The sequence below is a fragment of the Bufo bufo genome, chromosome 1 (genome assembly GCF_905171765.1).
Source record: "Bufo bufo chromosome 1, aBufBuf1.1, whole genome shotgun sequence".
NCBI lineage: Eukaryota > Metazoa > Chordata > Amphibia > Anura > Bufonidae > Bufo > Bufo bufo.
This window is the reverse complement of record NC_053389.1, coordinates 518769595-518792734: the sequence shown is the minus strand read 5'-3', so window position 1 is coordinate 518792734 and position 23140 is coordinate 518769595. Positions and strand designations below refer to the sequence as shown.

Below are 23140 nucleotides of genomic sequence, written 5' to 3'. Positions count from 1 at the left end.
TGACAGTTTATTTAAAAGCTTTGCTTTCTCCTCATCGCTCTCTCCAACTCCCCCCTCATTACTCTGTAGAGGGCTGACACCTTCAGATTTATACTTTTTACCATTTATATAATTGAAGAACATTTTAGGGTTAGTTTTGTTCTCTTTGGCAATTAATCTCTCGGTCTCTAGTTTGGCTGCTTTTATTTGTTTTTTACCCATTCAATTTTTTTTCGTTATAGTTTTTCAGTGCTTTCTTGCTACCCTCCTGTTTTAGTGATTTAAATGATTTCTTTTTGTCATTTATTGCTTTCTTTACAGTTCAATTTATCCACATTGTTTTTTTTCTTGTTCATTAACCTTTTATTCCCATAAGGTATGTACCTCTCACAATTAGATTTTAGGATGCTTTTAAAAATATCACATTTTGTGGCTGTATTTTTATTTTTGAGGAATTTGTCCTAGTTAGTTAGGCCTATGGCCTCTCTTAGTTGGCTAAATTAGCTTTTTTGAAGTTTGGTATTTTTGTTCCTCCCTTAAGAAACACTCTTTTGAATGACAATTGGAAGGTTATTACTTTATGGTCACTATTTTCCAGGTGTCATCCAACCTGCATATCTTTTGTTCTGTCAGGTCTATTGGTTATTGGTTAATACTAAGTCCAATATGGCTGTCCCTCTTGTCGGGTCCTGAACCAGTTGGGAAAGGTAATTGCCTTTAGTTATTGCCAAGAACCTGTTTCCTTTATGAGATATACAGGTTTCAGTTTCCTAGTCTATATCTGGGTAGTTGAAGTCCCCCATAATAACCAGCTCATTATGATCTGCTGCCTCATCTATCTCGTTTAGTAGCAGATTTTCTGTGGATTCTGATATATTAGGTGGTTTATAATAAACCCCTATTAGTATTTTATTATTGTTTTGGCCTCCATGTATTTCTACCCACAGTGACTCCATATGTTCATGTCCCTCACTCATATCTTTTCGGACTGTGTGCTTTAGACAGGACTTTACATAAAGGCAGACCCCTCTCCGGTTTTGGCGATCCTTTCTAAACAGACTGTACATTAACTGCCCTGTCATAGCTATCATCCAGCCATGTCTCAGTTATTCCCACTATGTCATAGTCCTCCTCACACATCACTAATTCCAGCTCCCCAGTTTTATTAGTCAGGCTTCTGGCATTAGTATACATACAATTAAGAAGTTTATGTATATTTTTTACCCTACACCTTTCCTTCTGAACTATTCTAGTCCCTCCTTCCATTCCTCCCCCAGTCCCATTACCTTGCCTTGGTCTCTATCTGCACCATTTTTCCCATCCTATAATGTAATTACCCTCCCCCAGTCCCTAGTTTAAACACTCCTCCAACTTTCTAGCCATCTTCTCCCCAACACAGCTGCCCCTTCCCTATTGAGGTGCAGCCCATCCCTACGATAGAGCCTGTAGCCGACAGAGAAGTCGGCCTAGTTCTACAGGTGTGTGCTGACTCTCCAGAGTAGTTCTATGAGATGTAGCTTCACACTAGTCTCCTTGCCTCCAGTATGTAAGCTGACAGGGGAGAGAGATGACAGAAGAGAGGGCAGACAGGCTCAAGCTATATCACATAGAAGAACATGGAGACCCTACAGTAGATTGGAATCAGATCAGTGTAGTGTGCCTCCGCAGTGTAGAGACTTTACCCCCTTAGTCTCTGCAAAACCAGTCATGATGGGAAATCTAAGATTCATTAAGAAAACCATGTCTGAGGGGAAGAAGAAGTCAAGATAGTGGACAACCCACACATTGAACATAAACCAAGTATACATAAGGCATGCACAAGGGCCTCTATGTTATTCGTCAAAAGGATTTTCGGGGACCCAGCAGGTCCCACAAACTCACCTTAATTACACATAACACGCCTGCAGAAGAAAGCTTGTAATATACTTTCTGTTTTGAAGTTGCATGGATTGACCTCCCAGGACCTGGCCATGTAGCACTCTTTTTCTCAAAATGCTGCTTCTGCCAACATCAAGTACAGCCGGACTAGAGCGCCAGCCTAAGGGGAGGCCGTCATGATAGGTTTGGGGGACGAGGGGACGGCTGAGTTAGTAAGCGGGTGGGGAGAGGCCAGGAAAAGGTTAAGTGAGGAAGGGGGCCGGGTTAGGAGAGGGGCGGAGCGTTAGGTTTTTAAGGGGGCGAAGCGGGAAAGTGGGCACCATTTTAGTGAGGAAAAACTCCCGCCGACCCTTCCCTTGTTTGCGGATAATTGGGGGGGGGGGGGGGGTAGTAGGGGTTGGCTTTGTTGGGTAGGGTAATCGTGGGGTTGTTGTTTTGTGAAACTGATTTCTGTCATAGCAGTCTGGCAGTAGGAGGTCCTGGAAGACGGTGGTAGGGCTTGGTGTTTGTGGATGGGAGGGCCTCAATTGGTGGGGCTGAACTCCCAGGTGTGGAAAGTTGGTTGGTTTCAGTGGGGTGACCATCACTCGGTGTATCCGAGCTGGAGTGATACGGCTGGAGGCAAGGTGGCTTAACCGGGTGTTTGGGGCATCAGCTGGAATCGGGGCTTCTAGGACCTCCTTCGTCAGGTCTAGGTATTATAAGTTTATATATATGTTTATATATATATATTTATACTGGATTTTATGTTATGTTTGTATTAATAAAAGGCTGCTGTGGCCATTTAATTCCAATATACGGCTCCTTGTCATTATTGGTGGGGTTTAGGTTAGGGGTAAGGTAAGAGGGGCATAAGACTATCGGGAGGGAGTAGAGGACCCGAGGGAATTCCCCAATACCCTTATCATGTCCTTTTCCAGGTTTCTGTCACTTCCACTGTGACAGGGTCCAGAACTATTTCTCTCCCTGATGCATTCATAGATGAGGTGAATTCAGGAGTTTACAGATGTGCCAGGGAGAGGAATAGTTCTGGACCCATAGCAGTACAGAAGTAATATCCCATCCATAGCAGTACAGAAGTAATATCCCATCTATAGCCCAGGCTGGAAACTTGGTACAGGATGCAACTACAACGGAAGCAGGATCTCAGAAGAGGAATATCACATGACTGGTAATATAAATTACAGGTAAGTAAATTACGAATTATCCTCTACAGTCAAGTTATGTGTATTTAAGGTAGTTTTGCAGGACCCACTATGACCCAGAAAACCCCTTTAAAGGTAAAACCAACGGTCAGCTGTTTAAGAAGATGCCAGCACTCGCAGTGGCCTTCCTGCAGCTTAGCCTGAGGTCATGTGACCTATCAGCTGCTCCTAGGCCATGTGACAAATGAACGTGACGTTCATTTGTCACATGGCCTAGGAGCAGCTCAGCCCCATTGAAGTTAATGGGGCTGAGGAGCGATTCCAAGCTCATCCACTATCAAATGGACGCGCTGTGTTTGATGAGCTGAGAGAAGTCTGTGGTTCTACTGTAAGCGCCGGTTTCTTCTCAAACAGTCAACACCCGGGACACCTGGGACGCCCCCACCAAATCAGATACTGATGACTACATATGAGCAAAATCATGAAGAATTCGATTTGGCTGCTTTGCTGAATTTCACAAATAAATCACTTTGTCACGAAGCACATTTCTTTGTATGTAGTGGGCGCAATGATGGGGAATGGTGATTGCGCCACCCCCAGTCATTGAACCCCTCAGATGCTGCCCGGCACCTGAGAGTAAAATTAAGGCGTTTCAGGGGCTAATCCGGTTACAAATATATATATACTCACCTTATTAATTTGATCGCAGAGAGGCCGTCAAGGCTGTCATGGCCATCTTGATCACTGATGACGTCACAGTGTCCGGTCAGCGCAGTTTCTGCAATCAAGATGGCCACAACAGCCTCTTTGAGAGCAAACGAATAAGGTATGATTTTTTTTTGCCACCATTTCAGGAAAAATAGATTCGTTACCATGAAGCTCAAGGAAATTCAGCCTCGCGGTAAATTGAATTTTTCCTGAAATTCTGATCGATTTGCTCAACACTAACTGATGACCTATCAGAAGATAGGTCATCAGTATAAAAGTCTCAGAAAACCCATTTCATAATGGCTTATCCTGCACTATATACACTGAGCAAAAATATAAACACAACACTTTCGGTTTTGCTCCCATTTTGCATGGATCTAAAACATTTTCTACATACACAAAATACCCATTACTCTCAAATATTGTTCACAAATCTGTCTAAATCTGTGTTAGTGAGCACTTCTCCTTTGCCGAGATAATCCATCCCACCTCACAGGTGTGGCATATTAAGGTGCTGATTAGACAACATGAATATTGCACACGTGTGCCTTAGACTGTCCACAATGAAAGGCCACTCTGAAATGTGCACAGTTTTGCCTTACTGGGGGTCAGAAAACCAGTCAGTATCTGGTGTGGCCACCATTTGCCTCACGCAGTGCAACACATCTCTGTCACATAGAGTTGATCAGGTTGTTGATTGTGGCCTGTGGAATGTTGGTCCACTCCTCTTTAATAACTGTGCGAAGTTGCAGAATATTGGCAGGAAGTGGAACGCGCTGTCGTATACACCGATCCAGAGCACCCCAAACATGCTCAATGGGTGACATGTCCGGTGAGTATGCTGGCCATGCAAGAACGGGGATGTTTTCAGCTTCTAGGAATTGTGTACAGATCCTTGCAATATGGGGCCGTGCAACATGAGGTGATGGTCGTGGATGAATGGCACAACAGTGGGCCTTTAGGAGCTCGTCACGGTATCTCTGTGCATTCAAAATGCTATCAATAAAATGCACCTGTGTTTGTTGTCCATAACCTACGCCTGCCCATACCATAACCCCACTGCCACCATGGGCCACTCGATCCACAACGTTGACGTCGGCAAACCGCTCACCCACACGACGCCACACACGGTCTGCCATCTGCCCTGTACAGTAAAAACCGGGACTTATCCGTGAACAGAACGCCTCTCCAATGTGCCAGACGCCATCGAATGTGAGCATTTGCCCACTCAAGTCGGTTACGATGACGATCTGCTGTCAGGTCCAGACCCCGATGAGGACGACGAGCATGCAGATGAGCTTCCCTGAGACGGTTTCTGACAGTTTGTGCAGAAATTATTTGGTTATGCAAACCGATTGTTGCTGCAGCTGTCCGGGTGGCTGGTCTCAGACGATCATGGAGGTGAACATGCTGGATGTGGAGGTTCTGGGCTGGTGTGGTTACACAGGGTCTGCGGTTGGATGTACTGCCAAATTCTCTGAAACGCCTTTGGAAACGGCTTATGGTAGAGAAATAGACATTCATTGCACGGGCAACAGCTCTGGTAGACATTCCTGCAGTCAGCATGCCAACTGTGGTCATGATTAAGACGTACAGTCGGAACGCATAGACCTTGCCTGTCTGGTCAGCCTATGAATTTTATAATGAAGAAATAAAGAAATTGGATTTTATCCTGAGCCTGCTGCTGGATTTGTTTCTAATGTTTTGATGGATTCCTGATCCGGGATCCATGCACGGCGAAGGAGGACGGTGGGTGAGCTGAAATCCCTTTTTTTCTTACATTTACACACATGTATAATATATATATATATATATATATATATATATATAGCCCTAAAGCAACCATAGTGTGTCTGGCACTAACTGTACTTGCTAAACATGTTTTAGAAAATTGGCTGCAGATGCAGAGAAGAGAACAGGAACGTTTGTATAATGGTGTTTGCTTTCTATTGATGATAAAAGTAAACTCATGAAAGAGCCATTCTGTTTTCTGTATCATAATCTAGAAAAGTTAAACTGAGCCAACCAGTCTTATACATAAGCCTGAGAGTTATTTACCCGCAACACAGTGTAAGGCAGGAGCACACAACGCTTTTACAGTCAATAATTGCTTGTACTGTTTAATAAGGCCTAACACAGGAAAAGTAATATCCTCTGTATTATAGGCATATAAAAAGAGGACAAGTGGCTTCATAGCAAACATAACATTCAGGGCCTATTCAGATGCTGACACTATCACACTTCTGCTTCCCGTTATCCCATTTTCGTGACTCAAGGACACTTTTTACTTCTTTGCTAGCACTGCAGCACCTGTGGACTCCACATCCCTGTGCAAGTTGTCGCCACCCAATGGAATGGGGATAACAACTACCTGCAATGGGTCCCCTTTCTCCTAGGGCCCCATAACATCTACATGGGCTGTCTCTTTGAAATTCAGACGTGCAGGACAGATGAATGACAATCACAGAATGAGCTCTTGTGGTAGCCACTTTTTAGACATTTTAAAATATATACCTTAAGGTAATTTAAGGTGTTAATATTCAGTCTTCAGACTGATGTCTTGCAGGGGCTGTAAAGGCCTTTTACACAGGCTGATGATTGGTATGGGTTCATTTGGCCGATCATTGGCCCTAGTGTTGAGCGAAGCGAGCTTCGGATGCTTCACCCGAAGTTGCTTCATTCAAAACTTCGGAATAATACTGTACGGAGATCCGTCTCCGTACAGTAATAGAATGTATGGGCCCTATCAGCCAAAGTTAGCTATTCATGAAGTCGCGTCTGATTTTGTTGAATAACTTCGGTAGTTGATCTAAGTATGGGTAAGAGTAATCACTAATGCCATGGCTCATCTCCATACTGAATCATTGTCAGCAGCAGATCATGATTACACAGCACGATCTGACGCCAGCAAACAATAATTTTTCAACCTGCTGAAAGATTCCAATTGCCCAATAAAAGAACGTTTGCTCATGCACCAGGTAATCGGCGGCAGTATTACACTGCCAGATCATTGCTAATGAGTGTTTATGTGAATGCTGGTTAGCGATGATCTGCACGATTATCTGTGTGTGTAATACAAACTTAAGTGTGATTCCCCCACCTTATCGGTTCTGTGAGCTCTGCAGCTGAAAGAAGTGGGAAATAAGGAAAAGGAAGAAGCACAGCCATTATGCAAACTTTTTGAAAACTCGAGTGCACTTTAAGTCTTTTACCTTAATATAATAATAATAGAATGATGGCAGGACGTCTCTGCATGTAACCAGTGGATGGGCTGCTGACAATATGAAACTGTATGAGGGATGAAGAGTCATATTAAAGATCATTTGTCCCCCAAACAGTTTGCATGGGCTCATGAAAAAAAGCCCTTTAAACAAGTGGCAATGGTCAGTCGGACCTTGTTCCAAGCTGAAATCAGCTAATGTTAAAGGACCCCAGGATCTTGGTGATACATTAGGAATAGATTTTACGCAGTTACTGAACTGGACAGATACATTGCTCAGGCAGATTATTTGTGGTGGAATGTGTCATTTGATGACGCTCATAAACAAGAAAACTCCTGTTTATCAGGGAAAAGCCATTCCATTGCGTATGTGCTTTCCTGCTGTGTAGGATGAAGAATTTACATTATTGGATTGACTTCTCCAGCACAAGAAAGCAAAAACTGCAGTGTGATGTTTTAGTTACTTTACCCTAGGGCAGGGCTGGCCAACCTGCGGCTCTCCAGCTGTTGTAAAATTACAACTCCCACCATGCCCTGCTGTAGGCTAATCGCTGTAGGCAGACTGGGCATGCTGGCAGTTGTAGTTTTTCAACAGCTGGAGAGCTGCGGGTTGGCCATACCTGCCCTAGGGTGTCATCTCCATCTACACGTTGGCACAAGGGATAGAAAAGGAACACAGATTACTTTAGCAGTTCATAGCATTACTTGGATGGATCACCTTATTTCCCATGGGACTGCAAACTGTGCACACCACCACATTCACACCATCTTCCTCAGCATCAGCACCAATGTTGAGTTATGATGGCGATGTCTGGAAACAACACTTCTCGCAGAGCGGTTTATTGAAATAAGGAAAAATTTTGTGATATGACATTGTCAGACCTCTCTTACATTGCCCAGCCAAGAGTGGACAGTGTCACAGCAAGAAGACTCAACCCCACGAGACAGGCTGCGGTTGCCACCCCCAAGGAAAAAAAAAAAGTCTATCTGCATGCAGCACATGAAGAATATCAGGGAAAATAACAAAAGGGGATGGGATCAACCCCAAACAAAAAAATGGAATGCTGATGGGGATGGCGCTAATGTGGTAATGTGCACAGTTTTTAGTTTCTGACCTGATGACAGGTACTTATTAAAGTGATCCTAACTGAACAGTCACTGTCCATATTCCCTAATAGGGTATATCGAAGTCTTAAGCATTCCCTAAATATTCTATGGGAGCCCATTCATTTGAATGGGTGCCATGTAATGCCACAAATTATTTTAGCAATATCAGCAGTTTGCCAGAGGTACATCACTGACCACTAGATGGCATACACATGGTACCCAAACCATTGGGCATCCAGGGGATGCAACACACCATTAGGCAGTGGAGGATGGAGGTCTTGGGTATTAACCCCTTAGTGATCACCCACATGTGTTTTTACCTCGGTCACTAAGGGGCCTTAGGCTGGGCCGCCACTTTCTTACAGCGCCGAATCTAAGCGCTGCACGGTTCCACCATGCAGCGAGGGAGAAGGGGCCTGGCTCTCACATGTGAGCTGCACCCCTGCTCTAACAGCCCGGACCAACAGGAGTGCCGATCCGGGCTGTTTAACACTTTACATGCCGCGGGCAATGGTGCCCTCCGCATGTAAAGTGCTAATAGAGGGAGCGGACTCCCTCTGTCACCCATCGGCACCCCGCAAATGCGATCGCGGGATGCCGATGTGTGTGAAGGCTGCCTGGGGTCTCGTGTAGGCCCCAGACCAGCCTTTAGTGTTTTCCAACTGGCTGTGCCTCTCTAGCGCAGCCTGCTGGTCAATGTCAGAATAGCACTGACATTAAAATGCAATGCACTATAGGCATTTTAAAAGCAATCAAAATACTGTCCCTTGTGGCACTATTAAAAAATAAATTAAAAAACACATTCATTAAATAAAAAAATTCCATTAAAAAAACACCTTTTTTCCATTGAAAATACACTTTTCAATGAAAAAAATTGCAAACAAAAAATCACCATATGTTTGGTATTGCTGCGTCCATAACAACCCAGACTACATAAATTTCCGCTTCGGTGAACCCATAAAAAAAATATATTAAAAAAATGACAGAATTGCTAATTTATTCTTAGTTGCCACCAAAAAAAATTAATAACAAGCGATCAAAAAGCGTAATTTACTCCAAAATGATAACAAGTCGTCCTGCAAAAATCAACTCGCACAACTCCATAGAAATAAAAAAAAAAAAAAGAGTTCATTAAATGAACTGCTAAATCGGCACTGCTCAATGTGATTTACTATCCAGCAGGATTCATACTCATGCAAACAGACATGCGGTAATATCCGCGGTGCTCAGCTTAAATAGACAATCCAAATAATCATAAATCAGAGAGCAGAAGAATAGCGGCACTCACCGGGACTTTTACCACTTGCAGCTTTATTTCAGGTTAAAAACAAAGCAGATGTGGGTCACTTCTCAGAGACACAAGGCAACAGCCGTTTCGCGCTTAGCAGCGCTTTGTCAAGCCTTGGTCAGTAAGGCCAAAAACAGGCTGGTCACTAAGGGGTTAAAATACCCCTGGATACTGGTAAATGACTGGGACATGAAGGCCGGATACAAGGGACTGACTGGGTTCCTAAACTACTGGACATAAGCAACGTTCTGAAACACAGCCATGGGACAGCAAACCTTTAGGCACAAAACTAGGGAAGTGATAGTGTGAAATGGGGATGCACTAACCTAGGCAAAGTGACTCTGTTTACTTATTTCTAAAAGGAAGGCCTTAACCAAAGTCTGATTTTTGCAAATAAAGTCACTAATAAACTGTAAATGCTGTAGACAGATATACATATAGCAAAAACATAGTGAAAACATACCTGTGGAATGACTCCAAAAGCTTTTCTCCATTTCTGAAGCGGTAATGTCTGCCAAGATACCCCATCAATCAGAATTTCCCCTTGCGTTGACAATAATCTTAAAAAGGCAGACAACAATGTGCTTTTTCCTGAACCGGTTCTTCCCAATAAGCCAACCTGGAATTTGAGATATTTAAGATATGAATGTAAAGTATGTGTTTAAAACAGCACTATACCTCAGAGAGTAGAGGTAAGATGTCTGTGCTCGGACAGAAAGAATAAGTATACCAGAAGCTGGAGAGTCATTAAATATATTTAAACCATCAAAGAATGTGTTTCACAGGGTAAAGCCTCATTCACACAGTCAGTGTTCAGTCAGTGTTTTCCATCAGTGATTGTGAGCCAAAACCAGGATTGGAGCCTGCACAGACATAAGAAATAAGGGAAAGATCTGCACCTGGTTTTAGCTCACAATCACTGACCGAACACTGACGTGTGAATGAGGCATAAGTATGGAGACTGAGGACAACATAAAAAAAAATCTTAGGGGAGTTTTCTGGGATTATTGTGGTTTTTAACAGATATGCTGCTTACCCAGTAGCTGCTTACCCATGCCTTTTTCAGTTCGGAATCTCCTGACCCATTTTCACCATGTAAACAAATCATTCTGGTTTGTTACATCCCGTACATAGCACTTCCTGTTGCTGTATCCAACCAAACCCATGATGCACTTGTCTTTTCTCTGTCACAGCTCTAGCACCTCCCCTAACAACACCCAGCTAGTTTACAACTCCTCCCACCCAGATAGATACATAGACACTCCCCTATCACTGTCCCTAGTAACACTCAGCTAGTTTATAGCTCCTCCCACCCAGATAGATACATAGACACTCCCCTATCACTGCCCCTAGTAACATCCAGCTAGTTTATAGCTCCTCCCACCAGCTAGTTACATAGCCACGCCCCTATCACTGCTTTGACACATTCATGGACATCATGGGAAATAAGACAGAGCTGCATGGACATGGTCATGTGACCACAGTCCAGAAAGGAAGATAGGAGCAATAAATGTAAAAGAAATACATTACAAAATTGCAGCTATCTTCATAAATGATTATTTTAAAGGATGTAGATGCAAACTGGAAAAACCGCTGTAAAGGCAGTCAGTGGGAAAAGACACCTTGATGCTAATTACAATGGCACCTGTAGAAATCAATGTACTTTCCTATTTACCCTCAATTGTTAGTGGCAGTGTTTTCTGCTGGGATGTATAATAGGAATATATATAGCAAACATTAATGAAATACACTAAGAAAAAAATCTGAACTCTAAAGCTGGTAGAAGAGAAGTCAAACATGGGTGCATTTTAATAGTTAAATAATTGATTTTTTTATTTTTATTTTTTTGATGCGCTTCAATTCCATAGATTTCCATGTTTTTGGTCTCTTTTAGACATGATTTAGGTCTCTAATACCTATTATAAGCTGCACCATTGGTGCAAAACAGATGACTCCCCACTACGTCATACGTTCTCATATTCCGAATTCTTCAAATAGCACAAATATAGGGGTTTAGACCCCAAATTGTAGAATTTTCCTATTGGCACTTAATTCTATTTGGCTACAAAATATGAAAAACATTGTCATTGCCTTCCAGCTCATATGTCTTGAATTTTAGGATTAAGACTGTAACTGCTCTGTAATTTGAAGATCATGTTTCTATACGTATTAGAAGTTCTTGAGAAAAAATACAAGTGCTAGCTAAAGATTTCATTTTGGCATATCTGAATAGTGTAAAATGAGCTTCCAGTTACACAGTATATGAGCACAGTACTGATCTTACCCTTTGACCAGGATTAATTGAGAATGAGATATTTTCCAAAACAGCATGGCCTCCTTCCACATACGTTGCAGACAGGTCTTTTACAGTCATTTGACCCCCAGATGGCCAGTCTGGATCTTTCTTCGTGTATTCATTCTCAATGATAAGAACCTCAGACAGATCCTCCTTATTATTCTTATTGCTTGACACATCTTCTCTTGGGAGATCAATAAACTTAAAGACTCTACTAACTGAGCGCATCTTAAAAAAAATGGAAAAAGACCTTTGTTGGTTAAGTGATTCTGGATTACAGATGTGGAATAATGTATTACATCGTAAGTAAAATTTGATGATGTACAAGAGGATACCAGTAGGCACTCAATAGAATTATGACTTTCTGACCACCCAAAGATGTCTATACCTCTAAGGATCCTTTAAGACTGCCTTAGGGATCATGCACATGACCGTATGTATTTTGCAGTCCGCAAAAAATACGGATGACATCCGTGTGCATTCCGTATTTTGCGGAATGGAACAGCTGGCTCCTGATAGAACAGTACTATCCTTGTCTGTAATGCAGACAATAATAGGACATGTTCTATGGCACAGCTGTTTTATGGAGCAGTTATTGCGTCTGTGTAACAAGAAAAGTGTGGTGCATGGCTTGTAGGAGAGTGGAGCTCCTTTGTGATGATTGGTGGAGGCCCTCGAGTTCAAACCTCCATAATCAGTATTGATGGCCTACAGTGATCAGCAACCTCCGGCACGCCTGCTCTTCTGAAACTACAACTTTTAGAATCCTACTTTCACTTCTATAGGAGTTACAAGAGCAGTCGAGTAAGTGGGTACGCTGGGAGTTGTAGCTTCACAACAGCCGGGGTACCAAAGGTTGCTGATCCCTAGCCTACAATATTGATGTAGGGCAGTAAGGTAATAAGGTTCTGTTTGGTGCAATGTTCACGTGTGGTAGGCTGGGTCTACATGATGAATTTGGCGAGACCCCAGATAGCAAATAATCCAACCATGCTGTGTGCTGGTGGAGATGGGGTGAGGTGCCGAGATAGTGACCTGTGTTGGCAGAGTGCTGCAAGCCCCAAATGAGCTGGTGTGGAGTGGTAGTGGCCCCAATGAAGTGTTGTGTCAAGGTGTACTCCTCAGGGAATTGCTCCCTGGGGATCAAAGCAGTGGAAATGTAGTACTGAAGATTGAGGCCAGAATTAAACATAAAGTCTTTTTACTACGTGCAACGTAGATCTTCAAATACATTCAATAGCAGCAGATTTTAAGTCCAATCTTCTGGCACCAGCAAGGATGATGGGGGCAGGTTGGTTGTCTGCAGTTTAGCACTATTACTGTGCTGGCATAGTAGTAGTCTGGGTGATGGGTGTCTTAGATGTAGACCCTCACCGTACAACAGTGTCTTTATTGCTGGATGTAGATGTTCATACTGCTGTCTGTCTTCTCAAGGATTCACTTGAGGCACAATCAAGTTTATCTCTGTGGTTAACCCCTCTTAGGCTCCATTCACACGTCCGCAATTCTGTTCCACATTTTGCGGAACGGAATTGCGGACCCATTCATTGCTATGGGGCTACACGATGTGTTGTCCGGATCCGGAAATGTAAATCTGCACTTCCGGGTCCGCAATTCAGTTCCCGAAAAAAATAGAACATGTCCTATTCTTGTCCGCAATTGCGGACAAGATTAGGCATTTTCTATTAAGTGGAAAATACAAATGTGATAGCACTCTATATCCAGCATTCTGCCCTGACTCCATGCTGGATGAGGCATTGGTGTACATTTTGGCCAAAGCGTAATAAGCCACTCACCACGTCAAGGTCGCCTCTATTTGAGTGGTCCCTAACACTAGTTCCTACCTGTTTATGGGCCATGACAGCCACACAAAGTCCAGGGAATGCAGGTCAGCGTGCACGCCAAGCACACTCTGCTTTTAACCCCGTCCGGTGCCATTACAGCTTTCATCGGATCCAGGGATGCAAGTACCAACATGCACGCTGAGCCCACCATATACTTCTCCTGGAGCCAAATGGCTACTGGTAGGTTCTATATAAGCAGACTCAGTTTTATACTGACTTTAAAACCAGCCTCCAGGACAGATTGACTGGTCAGGTGTGCATGACTCAAAGGAGATCGCCACGCCTCCAATACATACTACAAAGAAAAAATTTGGGGAATTGAGTCAGCATAACCTGTATGTAGGTGATCATCACTATGGCGAAATACATATACAAACGGAAAATACAAATGTGATAGCACTCTATATCCAGCATTCTGCCCTGACTCCATGCTGGATGAGGCATTGGTGTACATTTTGGCCAAAGCGTAATAAGCCACTCACCACGTCAAGGTCGCCTCTATTTGAGTGGTCCCTAACACTAGTTCCTACCTGTTTATGGGCCATGACAGCCACACAAAGTCCAGGGAATGCAGGTCAGCGTGCACGCCAAGCACACTCTGCTTCTAACCCCGTCCGGTGCCAGCATGGAGTCAGGGCAGAATGCTGGATATAGAGTGCTATCACATTTGTATTTTCCGTTTGTATATGTATTTCGCCATAGTGATGTGCACCTACATACAGGTTGTGCTGACTCAATTCCCCAAATTTTTTCTTTGTAGTATGTATTGGAGGCGTGGCGATCTCCTTTGAGTCATGCACACCTGACCAGTCAATCTGTCCTGGAGGCTGGTTTTAAAGTCAGTATAAAACTGAGTCTGCTTATATAGAACCTACCAGTAGCCATTTGGCTCCAGGAGAAGTATATGGTGGGCTTAGCGTGCATGTTGGTACTTGCATCCCTGGATCCGATGAAAGCTGTAATGGCACCGGACGGGGTTAAAAGCAGAGTGTGCTTGGCGTGCACGCTGACCTGCATTCCCTGGACTTTGTGTGGCTGTCATGGCCCATAAACAGGTAGGAACTAGTGTTAGGGACCACTCAAATAGAGGCGACCTTGACGTGGTGAGTGGCTTATTACGCTTTGGCCAAAATGTACACCAATGCCTCATCCAGCATGGAGTCAGGGCAGAATGCTGGATATAGAGTGCTATCACATTTGTATTTTCCGTTTGTATATGTATTTCGCCATAGTGATGTGCACCTACATACAGGTTGTGCTGACTCAATTCCCCAAATATTTTCTATTAAGTGCCGGCGATGTGTGGTCCGCAAAATTCGGAACGCACATTGCCCGTGTCTGTGTTTTGCGGATCCGTGGATCCGCAAAACACATACAGATGTGTGAATGGACCCTTAGGAGCAGGAGATTCTAGTGTAGTGTACTTCCTCACTTCTTTGTGGTTACACAGGAACTCCCCCCCCCCCTCACAGGAAGCAGGACCAGCCCACTCATGCCAAGAGAGGAGGAACATGGTGGCTAGCCCTGTTCCTTACAACATTTGCCAACCATCCCTTACTGGTAATAATAGTCATACATATAGATGCAGATGAGCTAAACTTGATGGTTAACACGTTATGGTAGGTATGGGAAGAAAAAGATAACTAACTTCTCAATGGTTTTCAATGGCTTTTGTCACAAGATAACCAAGATAACACTGCGCATGTGTTATCAGAGCCAATATTAGCTCGGCTACATCTGTACAAAATACATAACAACCTAACAATATAAAACACTGAGATACTGAGGTACTATAAGAGAACTAGTAAAGAAAGCCATAATGCTAGCCAGTGCTATGATGTCCATTACCTCTGTAAAAGCCTCTTAACACTTACACGCACCATGCGGTAACTGTACATTGTGGTACATTGTAAGTGTATGGAGTCGTTATTTAACCTCTAAGATATTGTGGCCAATAGCGATCACAGCATTTAAGTGATTAGACAGATGGGGGGGCTCCCTCTGTCCTCTGATTGGAGCTCCTGTGGCAAAATTGTGGGTCTTCGATCAGTTGCCATGACAGGCTGGGGCCTTGTGAAGGTTCTCAGGCCTGTTATGGCTAACTGCCTGAAAATTTCTGCGTGAATATGTGTCAGAATATGGCGATGCAAAAAAAAACAAAAAAAAAATGTTGTTTCAAATGTTTTTTTAAAGTTGGAAAACATAATAAAAAATATATTAATTTGGTATCGCCGTAATCGGCGTTGTGGCCGTAAAAAGTCATCATGCCATTTTTAGCGCGCAGTGAATGTCATAAAAACAAAACTTAAAAAAACCTTGGTAGAATCGCCATTTTGTTTGCAATTTCACCCAACAAAGAATTTTTCCCCATTTTCCAGTACAAGCTATGGTAAAATAAACAGTGTTGTTAAAAAAAACAACGTGTTCTGTAAAAAAAACAAGCAGTTATATGAACAGGGTTAGGGTAGACCATACTGAAAGTGTACACAGACAAAAGCTAATGGTTCTGTGGACTTATTTCAGTGGTAGAAACAAATCTAATACTCCTAATGGTGGGAAAAACCTTTACAGATACAGCATAGAGTTTATTTTATAATGCAAAACCTGAATCTGTCTGATACGAACTCTTATTGGCACAGTACTGAGTTTAATTGTAGCTTGTCAAACAACGCTGATCTTCTGTGGATACCATTTCTGTGGGAATACGGATTAATATATATTGACAATCTGGGTGCACATTTGTTGCTAAGTAAGGAGATTTAAGTATATGCAAAATTAACTTTTAAAAATGTATTTTTTTTAAAGTTTACCTAAGCAGAGTGAGAAAACTCTATAATGAAAGAAAGAAGAAAAAAAAACGTGTGTGATGTAATGGCTTTGATAGCAGAAAGGAAACAGTACCCTTCATATCAAGGCTAAATGGAGACCACCATCCATAGACCTCCTTCATTCATTCATGTTTGTGTTGCTATTTGGCACATCTTAAGGCCTCTTGCACATGACCGTATGGCTTTTTTAGTATTTTGCAGTCCGCAAAAAATACGGATGACGTCCGTGTGCATTCCGTTTTTTGCAGAACGGAACAGTTGGCCCCTGATAGAACAGTACTATCCTTGTCCGTTATGCGGACAATAATAGGACATGTTCTATCTTTGAACGGAAAAACTGAAATACGAAAACGGAAGGCATACAGAGTACCTTCCGTTTTTTTTGCGGAGGCATTGAAATCAATGGTTCCATATATGGTCCGTATACGGAACGCAAAAAACTGAACGGAAACGGAAAAAAAAAAACGTTCCTGTGCAAGAGGCCTAACCCTTAGGATACCGGAGGTTTTTTCGTTTTTGCATTTTCATTTTTCTTCCCTATCTTCCTGGAGCAATAACTTTTTTATTTTTTCCTTTCACATATCTATATAAGGGCTTTTTTTGCGGGACAATTTGTACCTTTAATATGGCATATAATGTAATGGGAAGTGGGAAAAATTCCAAATTGGGTGGAATTGGAGAAAAAGAAAATCCTCCACCGTTTTATGGGTTTTGTCCCTACGGCGTTCCCTTTGTGGCAAAACTGACCTGTGTCATTCATTCTCTGGGCTCATGCACATGACCGTGCCATTTTTTGCGGTCCACAAATTGCAGATCCGCAAAAAACAGATGCCGCCCATATGCCTTCCGCAATTTGCGGAACGGATCAGGAGACCCATTATAGAAATGCCTATTCTTGTCCACAAAACGGACAAGAATAGGACATGCCTCATAATTTTTGCGAGGCCATGGAACGGATGCTGAAATGAATGGTTCCGTATACGGACTATATACGGAATCAAAATACGGCCCGTATACGGAGCGCAAAAAAACTTTCGTGTGCATGAGCCCTCTGGGTCAGTAAAATTATAACGATACCACATATGTATAGGTTTTTTATGTCTAAATACTGAAAAAATAAAATAAAACTTTGAAAAAATATTTTTTTACATCACAATATTCTGAGCTGTGTGGGAGCTCATTTTTTGAAGGACGATCTGTATTTTGTATTGATACCATTTTGGAGTTTGTGTGACTATTTGATCACATTTTATTGCATTTTTTTGGGTAAGAGAAGCAATGGAAAAATGGCGAATTTTGATACTTTTTTCTTATGCGCAATTCGCAATATTGGAAAAATATTTTTAGATTTTAATAGTACGGCCGTTTTTGGATGCAGTGATGCCCATGATATTTTTATTATTATTATTTAAATTTTATATATTTTTTTTATATATATATATATTTTTTACATTTTTTTTTAATGTTTTTGTAGCCTGTGTATGAGGCTACAACATTCACTAATTTTTTTTTTCTTATTCAATATTATCACACTGCATACAGGAACATGGTAATATGTGAATTTCTGATTTCTTATGTTGGCCTGCCACCTGCTGGCCAACATAAGAATTGCAGCTCTAATATGCTGGATTTCTTCAGACCATTGGCTGCAGGGGGATGCCGGTAATATCCTAGGAGTGCGCGCTCCGGATCTTTACACTGTTTAGAGGCCGTGATCACACTTGATCATGGCATCTAAAGGCTTTAATGACCGCGATCAGCATTATTGCCAGTCGCGGTCATTAGCCGTGGGTCTCTGCTGTTTGAAATACATTGCCCTAGATACGGGGGGGGGGGGGGGGGATTTGAAGTCAGTTTTGCATGAGTATGTGTTGGGAGTATTTTATGCCACATTTATCAAATGTCTCATGTTACTTGATAAAACTTGTTGATACAGTTGCCATGGAGACCGAACCAGCTATTTAACCTCCACGGACACTTTGAACAAACCATCCCTGACGAAGGAGCCCGAGAGGCCCCGAAACGCGTAGGAGGTTTTTTGTCCCACGGAGGCTACGGTATCTTCAGAGGTGAAGTCACCGAAGCGGTTTCCCGGGCAACCAGAACAACAAGCTCCCTCGCACCGCGCGTGCTTCCGGCCGGGGCAGCGCTCGTGCTAGTAGGTGAGGCAGGAGGACGCTCTTATCCAAATTCATACAAAAGAAGTGAAGAAAGAAGAAATAAGAACTAACAAAAGAAGGAAGGGGAATACCACTAATACAAAAAGGAAAATCAGGCAAAAGGATTTCAGGTACAGGCTGCATTACCATACATAAGGTGCCCTACATTTATGTCCACAATTGTTGCACATATACCAATACTTTCTCACACAGATAGTCGGCTGACACACTGTATTTTGCCTGTGTATTTTTCCCCCTTTTCTTTTTCCAGTGCCATCGATCTACTTATTTTATCCATTTAGAGGGTAGTAGTTGTTTAGTTTGCAATTCCAGCGATGATGTCCAACATCACCCACGGGTGATATATTAGCATTTATTATACATTTTACCCCGAGGAGGACAACAGCTCCTCTCTAGGACATTCAGCTGTGGAATCATCCTGCCCAGGCTGATTTTTACATATCTAAACAATAGGAGCGCAGGGAGGCCTATTCTTTTATTGTATACTTGATAAATTTGTCTTTAGACCTGACAATTTTGTCTAGAGAAGCTAGTCCACTCCTTGAGTGAAAGTGCAACTTTTTTGCAACTTTTTAAAACAAGTCTCAATTATAAATCTGGAGTCAAACTCATTAACATAGCTAACCACACCCACTTTTCCACCCACATTACAGAACTGGAGTGAGTGGTGTAAAGATGCAAAAAGTCGAAAAATTTTGCCATATTTTTTGCCCTCTTAATTTTGCCCTATTTAGCGACTTTTTGACGCCAGAATTCTGGTGTGAAGGTATGATAAATAAGGGCCAAGCAATTTATCAAAACTCCACTTTCTTCCATCAGGCTATCATATTTACTCACCAAACTGTCCACGTCAATACTTGAATTTACTGCCCATTGAAGAGTATTCATTATATTCATGGCTAGAGTCAAAACGATTCCTACTTTTTCTCTGCCAGCACCTGAAAGGCATGAAATGGGCATCAAGGTTTGAATAAAACAGTCTAGCATATGTTCTGATTTGACTGGAACATAAACAGAGAAAAGCATAAAGGAACATTTTGTGCCTTTTCTGTGTTTTGGACCCACTCCTGGTTTTGAATTACAAACTCTGATGCAAAATACTGTCCAAAATGCTGCCAGGTGAAAGTGGCTTTAATTGTGGCGATACACATGTAAAATCTGTCACCTGTCTCCGAGGGTGGGATTAAAATTTTTAACAAAAGGTTCCCAACTCAACAGAGGACAAGCGGAGTCACAACACATGTTTACATATACATACACCATATATATGCAACACACATAAATACACCATATACATGGTACACACACATAAATACACCATATACATGGTACACATATATAAATACACCATATACATGGTACACATACATAAATACACCATATACATGGTACACATATATAAATACACCATATACATGGTACACACACATAAATACACCATATACATGGTACACATACATAAATACACCATATACATGGTACACATATATAAATACACCATATACATGGTACACAAACATAAATACACCATATACATGGTACACATATATAAATACACCATATACATGGTACACATACATAAATACACCATATACATGGTACACATACATAAATACACCATATACATGGTACACACACATAAATACACCATATACATGGTACACACACATAAATACACCATATACATGGTACACATACATAAATACACCATATACATGGTACACATACATAAATACACCATATATACACTACACACACTCATAAATACACCATATACATGGTACACATACATAAATACACCATATATACACTACACACACATAAATACACCATATACATGGTACACATACATAAATACACCATATACATGGTACACACACATAAATACACCATATACATGGTACACATACATAAATACACCATATACATGGTACACACACATAAATACACCATATATACACTACACACACATAAATACACCATATACATGGTACACATACATAAATACACCATATACATGGTACACATACATAAATACACCATATATACACTACACACACATACCACCCAACTTTTAAAAAGCCTAAGGAGCTAAACTATGGAATGGAAGCTCTCATCTCCAGCTGTCGCTTTAATTTTAACAACCAGATTTGGAGAACCTGAGGGAGAAAGAGGAAAGAGAAGGTCTACATGACAGGAGATGTCCCTGGATGTAAGAGGTATGTGGTCAAGTATTGGGGGGGGGGGGGGGGTGCCAGAGAAAGGACCCGCCCCGGGTGCCAAACACCCTAGGCACACCACTGTACTGGGTATTATAGAAAGATTACTGTAAAAAATACACCTGATGTACTGTACCTGAGGTTGCAATAGAGATGAATGCAGCAGCACAGAAAAAGATGACAAAGATCATTTCAATAGTCATTTGGAACCATCGAAGCGTGGACAGGTAGAGAAACCAGTTTGCTGTGTGTAAGTTCAGTGCCTTATGAAAAAGGGTTTCAAAATATGGCTGCCGTCCAAAAGCTCTTAGAGTCCACAAACCCTTTAAACTTGTAATCAAGTGAGTGAAAATTGGACTGCGGGCTGTAGAAAGAGGAGAGAGATATTTATCGGCCTGTCTCATTTCAAAGCCACATAAAAACATAATATAATCAGTGATAAGAGAGCGGAAAGATTATATGAGTGTATCATGACAAAACAATCTGTCATACTTGTGGGCAAATGTATGGAACATGCTGCAGAACCTCTCTCATTACTAGACATCATGGTTTACATTTGTGAATATTCTATACCTATCTGGGTATTTCAGCCTTTATTATTACGTCAGATTTTTATTTATTCATAAGACAGTATAGCACAGGTGAATATAGCAAATTTTTTGAAATTTTGCAATATATCTTATCAGAGAAAAAGGCCTCTTTCCCCCTCCTCCCCAAACTAACTTTCTCTGGCCATAAAACACGCTAGCCATAAAATCTATGGAGAGGGGGTGATGCAGGAAGGAGATGTTGAGACTCACACACACAAAAAAAAAGTTCTATTGAAAGGGAAGTAAGAGGAGGAAAGAGCTGATAGATTGAGAAAAAGGCATTTTCTCTGATAAGATATATTACAAAGTTTCTAACATTCACCTGTACTACTGGTTTATGCCTTTTTTTAAGCGATGGGGCTGATCACATTGGCGTATACATGTTATGTACATTTATAACATGTTTTTATGAATCTGGCCTTCAAGCTCATTCACCTATATTGCAGTACATGGAGCATGTACAACTCCTTAGTACAGAGCTGCACAGCCTATAAGCACTGCCATACTGGGTGATAGATGTATGGATAGAATTTCCACTAGAAGTAATTGTATCCAACAAGGCATACTCTGTATAATGAAGGCATGCAGAGGTATAGTAGAAGCATCATGCATCTGTGTGGAAGCCCTTTTTACAACTGGGTGCATAAGCCTTTTATTGAAATTGTTACTATTCAAACAGCCAATCCATGAGTTGTAGTCTGTGGTCTTTGTATATTGTATGTCAGTCAGCAGTGGCCAAATAGGACCCAAATCAAATTTTAAGATTTCTATTAACAGTTATAACAGAACATTCATGGGACAGTATTAGGACAAGGACCCAGTAAAGATATCTTTAGCTGGCCATACCAGGCAGATCTTGTAACTGTCTGAGCACTAGAATACAGAAGTGGCCACTTACACATTTTAATTGTATTGTTACATTAGATATACCACTACGAAAACATTTCCACATTTTTTACAATTCCAGTAAGCTAAATCGTTTCCAGTATTTGAAGCATTTTCTGAAATTATCACACAAAAAGAGGAAATGTGGATGTCACTTTTCGGACAGCAACCTGCGAATATAGTATACAATGCATAACGGCGATAAAAATAATCCACCAAACTATGGTACTCACTAATAAAAATCCACTTGATTTTGACATTTGGTAAAAAATACTACAAGGCAAGGAGAGTGAGGCAGTATAACTTGACTGAATCATGTCTTCCTTGTGTACCATATGTTGTTAAGGTCCCTAGACACACAAATTTGCACCGGTGTAATTTATTTATTTATTTATTTATTATTATTTTTTGGGGGGGGCTGTAAACAACAGAATAACTGCATGTTTTCTAGTGTAAAAAAGTCACAAACCGTTTTTTTTTTTTTTTTTGCTGCCTTCACCAATTTCTGAAAAGGGGGTGTAGTGTCTTGGCGGGACTATTGAACGCAACAGGTTTATCATAATTTACGCTAGTTTTCTGGTGTATATGATGATTGAAAACTATGCCAGCTATAAACTGGCTTAGATTTCATACTAGGCACACAGACTGCTTGGGAATGTGCTTATTTTATGGTGAAGCATGCGCATCATCATAGACTGAGTCCATCTTCAGGTAGTGCAGGGGGCCATAAACACTGGCATAGAAAACGCCAGTCTTGATAAATGACCCGCAGGGTGTTTGCCCACGAGCCCCAGGGCGTTTTCCTCTATAGAAAAGGTAATGTAATACTAATGTTCAAAAAAAAGCTAAGAGCTATACGCCAGAAAGACAAAAAATATCACTTAAGGCTTGTTGCACACTAGCAGCGGTGATCCGGCAGGGAACACCATGCCGGATCTCTTGCCGGAGGTTTGTAAGGCTCACTATAATGGGG

At 41.7% G+C, this 23140-nt stretch overlaps 1 protein-coding gene across 2 annotated transcripts in view; it reads right to left on the bottom strand.

The window, feature by feature from the left end:
- Positions 1–23140, bottom strand: part of CFTR (CF transmembrane conductance regulator) — a 203874-nt gene that overhangs the window by 22003 nt on the left and 158731 nt on the right. For both annotated transcript variants that reach the window (XM_040411444.1, XM_040411453.1), the window contains 4 exons: positions 20829–21056; positions 19311–19411; positions 11610–11849; positions 9789–9944 (listed from right to left, as the gene is read on the bottom strand). In XM_040411444.1, coding sequence (XP_040267378.1) covers positions 9789–9944; positions 11610–11849; positions 19311–19411; positions 20829–21056 — 725 coding nt within the window. The remainder of the gene's footprint in view (positions 1–9788; positions 9945–11609; positions 11850–19310; positions 19412–20828; positions 21057–23140) is intronic.